The sequence below is a fragment of the Lipotes vexillifer genome, unplaced genomic scaffold (assembly GCF_000442215.2).
Source record: "Lipotes vexillifer unplaced genomic scaffold, Lipotes_vexillifer_v1.1 C27031739, whole genome shotgun sequence".
NCBI lineage: Eukaryota > Metazoa > Chordata > Mammalia > Artiodactyla > Lipotidae > Lipotes > Lipotes vexillifer.
The window spans coordinates 1-2587 of record NW_006797320.1 but is presented as its reverse complement, the minus strand read 5'-3'; the positions used below and the strand labels follow the sequence as shown (position 1 = coordinate 2587).

The 2587-nt window shown below is 66.5% G+C and overlaps 1 protein-coding gene across 1 annotated transcript; it reads left to right on the top strand.

Moving 5' to 3' along the window:
• Nucleotides 1–722: 722 nt before the first annotated feature.
• On the top strand, nucleotides 723–2584 carry LOC103088253 (transcription factor Sp5-like; the record flags this gene model as incomplete). Its single annotated transcript, XM_007469236.1, has 2 exons — nucleotides 723–937; nucleotides 1637–2584. Coding segments are annotated over exons 1-2 (999 nt in total), but the record flags the coding sequence as incomplete, so codon positions are not given.
• Nucleotides 2585–2587: the final 3 nt, after the last annotated feature.

Here is a 2587-nt window from a genome sequence, read left to right as displayed (position 1 = left end):
GCCCGGCCCCGCCCCGGGTCCCAGGGCTGCTCACCGCTCCGCCGGGGCTGGGCTGGGGGAGGAAGGGGGAGCATGAGGCGGGCGGGGCGCAGGGCGTGACACGTTCAGCCCCGGGAATTCCCTCGGGTCCAACGTGTGCTCGGCTTGACGACGTGCTCGGGCCGGTGCCTGTGCTGTCCGGGTGCTGGGTGTGTAAGTACCGGGGGCGGAGAGGAGAGAATTACCCTCATCTTCGTCTCCAAGTCCCGCGCCTGGAAGCCGAAGGCAGATTTCTCCGGAGATAGCAAAGATACTTTGTCACTTTGGGCGCTGCCTTGGCGCAAATCTTTAATTGCAAGGGAGGGGGGGCGGGAGAGGGGGATAGAGTGTCTCAAGTAACCCAAGCGCGGGTCTCCAGGCGGCAAGGCCCCCTTTGATCAGGAAAATCCAATTATTTGTGTATATACATTTCCCACATAGTGATTACTTCATTAATTGTCCCGCCTTTATCTCCTCCCTTCCCATCCCCCCTAATAATCAGTTCTTTTATCCAGACCAACAAACACACCATAGGAGCTTTGTGGATTCAAAGGATTTGCTTTCGCTTCTGAAAGAGCCGCTATTCTTTGATGATTGGGTAGCGGCAAACTTCAAAGCCATAAATCTTCCCTCTGACTGGCTGGCGGCCCAGCAAAGTCCTTATCAAATTCTTGGAGGTGAGCCTGAAGCGCTCAGACCGCTCGCGGGGCGAGCGAGCGGGTTGCGGCGAGGGGCGCGGGCGGGGAGGGCCCCGGCGCGCAGAGACGGCGCCCGGGAGGGACGCTAAGGCGGCCCTTCGTCCTCGCCTTCGGGTCTCCATGCCTCAGCAGCGCCCTGCTCCTCAGCCAACGGCCCGCAAGCCATAGCCATGGCCGCCGTGGCCGTCCTCCGGAACGACTCGCTGCAGGCCTTCCTCCAGGTCAGGGCTGGGCTCGGAGGGGGCGAGGGAAAGGTGGGAAAGGTCATGTCTCGATCTTTCCTGATATTCTGTGCACCCTGGATTTCAAAGGGAATCCCGCTCGGTGGATACCAATGGAGTGAGACCTAGGGGTGCCCACACCAACTTCACACTGAACCCTGGTGTCAAGAGTGTGGCGTTTGGGGAAGGGACGCGCGTATCCAGGGGTTGTTCGGAGGTGCGCGACTGGCTGAGAACCGGTCCCAGCTCACCGCGCTGGGCCCTCCTGGGGCGGGCGGAGGAAGAGCGCGAGAGTAGCGTGGAAACGAGAGCTTAAAAGATGGGAGGGAAGGCGGATGGGCATCCGGGCTCTGGGTGTTTCCAGACCCTTTCTGGCCGCGGAGCCGGGAGTGGCCCGTCGGATCTCTCTCCCCTCCCACTTTGTGCCTGCCTTCCTCTGAGGCTAGATGGCGTCTCTTTGCACCAAGTAGTTTCACAGGAAGCGCTCCCGCGCTCCGCGTCCAGGTAGCGCAAGCACCAAAAGTTTCCCGGGACTGGTGGGTGCGTGCGTGGTGTGCGGTGGCGGGGGAGGGACACCCAGGACGGGGGAGGGGCGGCGGTATAATAGCTGGCGTGGGTGTGGCGGGCCGGCCCGGAGACCGCGCTTGGAGCGCTAACCTTTTGTCTCTTCTCCGCCCTCCCGTGCCGCCGCCTATGCAGGACCGCACCCCCAGCGCCTCCCCAGACCTGGGCAAGCATTCGCCCCTGGCGCTGCTAGCCGCCACCTGTAGCCGGATTGGCCAGCCGGGCGCTACGGCGCCACCGGACTTCCTGCAGGTGCCCTACGACCCCGCGCTGGGCTCGCCCTCCAGGCTCTTCCACCCGTGGACCGCCGACATGCCGGCGCACTCACCCGGCACGCTGCCATCCCCGCACCCCAGCCTGGGGCTGACGCCGCAGAAAACGCACCTGCAGCCGTCCTTCGGGGCGGCGCATGAGCTGCCGCTTACACCCCCTGCAGACCCCTCGTACCCCTACGAGTTCTCACCGGTGAAGATGCTGCCCTCGAGCATGGCGGCGCTGCCCGCCAGCTGCGCGCCCGCCTACGTGCCCTACGCGGCCCAGGCCGCGCTGCCGCCCGGCTACTCCAACTTGCTGCCGCCGCCCCCGCCGCCTCCGCCGCCCACGTGCCGCCAGCTGTCCCCCAACTCGGCCCCCGACGACCTCCCGTGGTGGAGTATCCCGCAGGCCGGCACCGGTCCCGGAACCTCGGGGGTTCCGGGGGGCAGCCTCTCCGGCGCCTGTGCGGGGGGGCCTCACGCGCCCCGCTTCCCGGCCTCAGCGGCCGCCGCTGCCGCCGCCGCCGCAGCCGCGCTGCAGCGGGGCCTGGTGTTGGGCCCGTCGGACTTCGCGCAATACCAGAGTCAGATCGCTGCGCTGCTGCAAACCAAGGCCCCCCTGGCGGCCACGGCCAGGAGGTGCCGTCGCTGCCGCTGCCCCAACTGCCAGGCGGCGGGCGGCGCCCCGGAGGCGGAGCCGGGCAAGAAGAAGCAGCACGTGTGCCACGTGCCAGGCTGCGGCAAGGTGTACGGCAAGACGTCGCACCTGAAGGCGCACCTGCGCTGGCACACGGGCGAGCGGCCCTTCGTGTGCAACTGGCTCTTCTGCGGC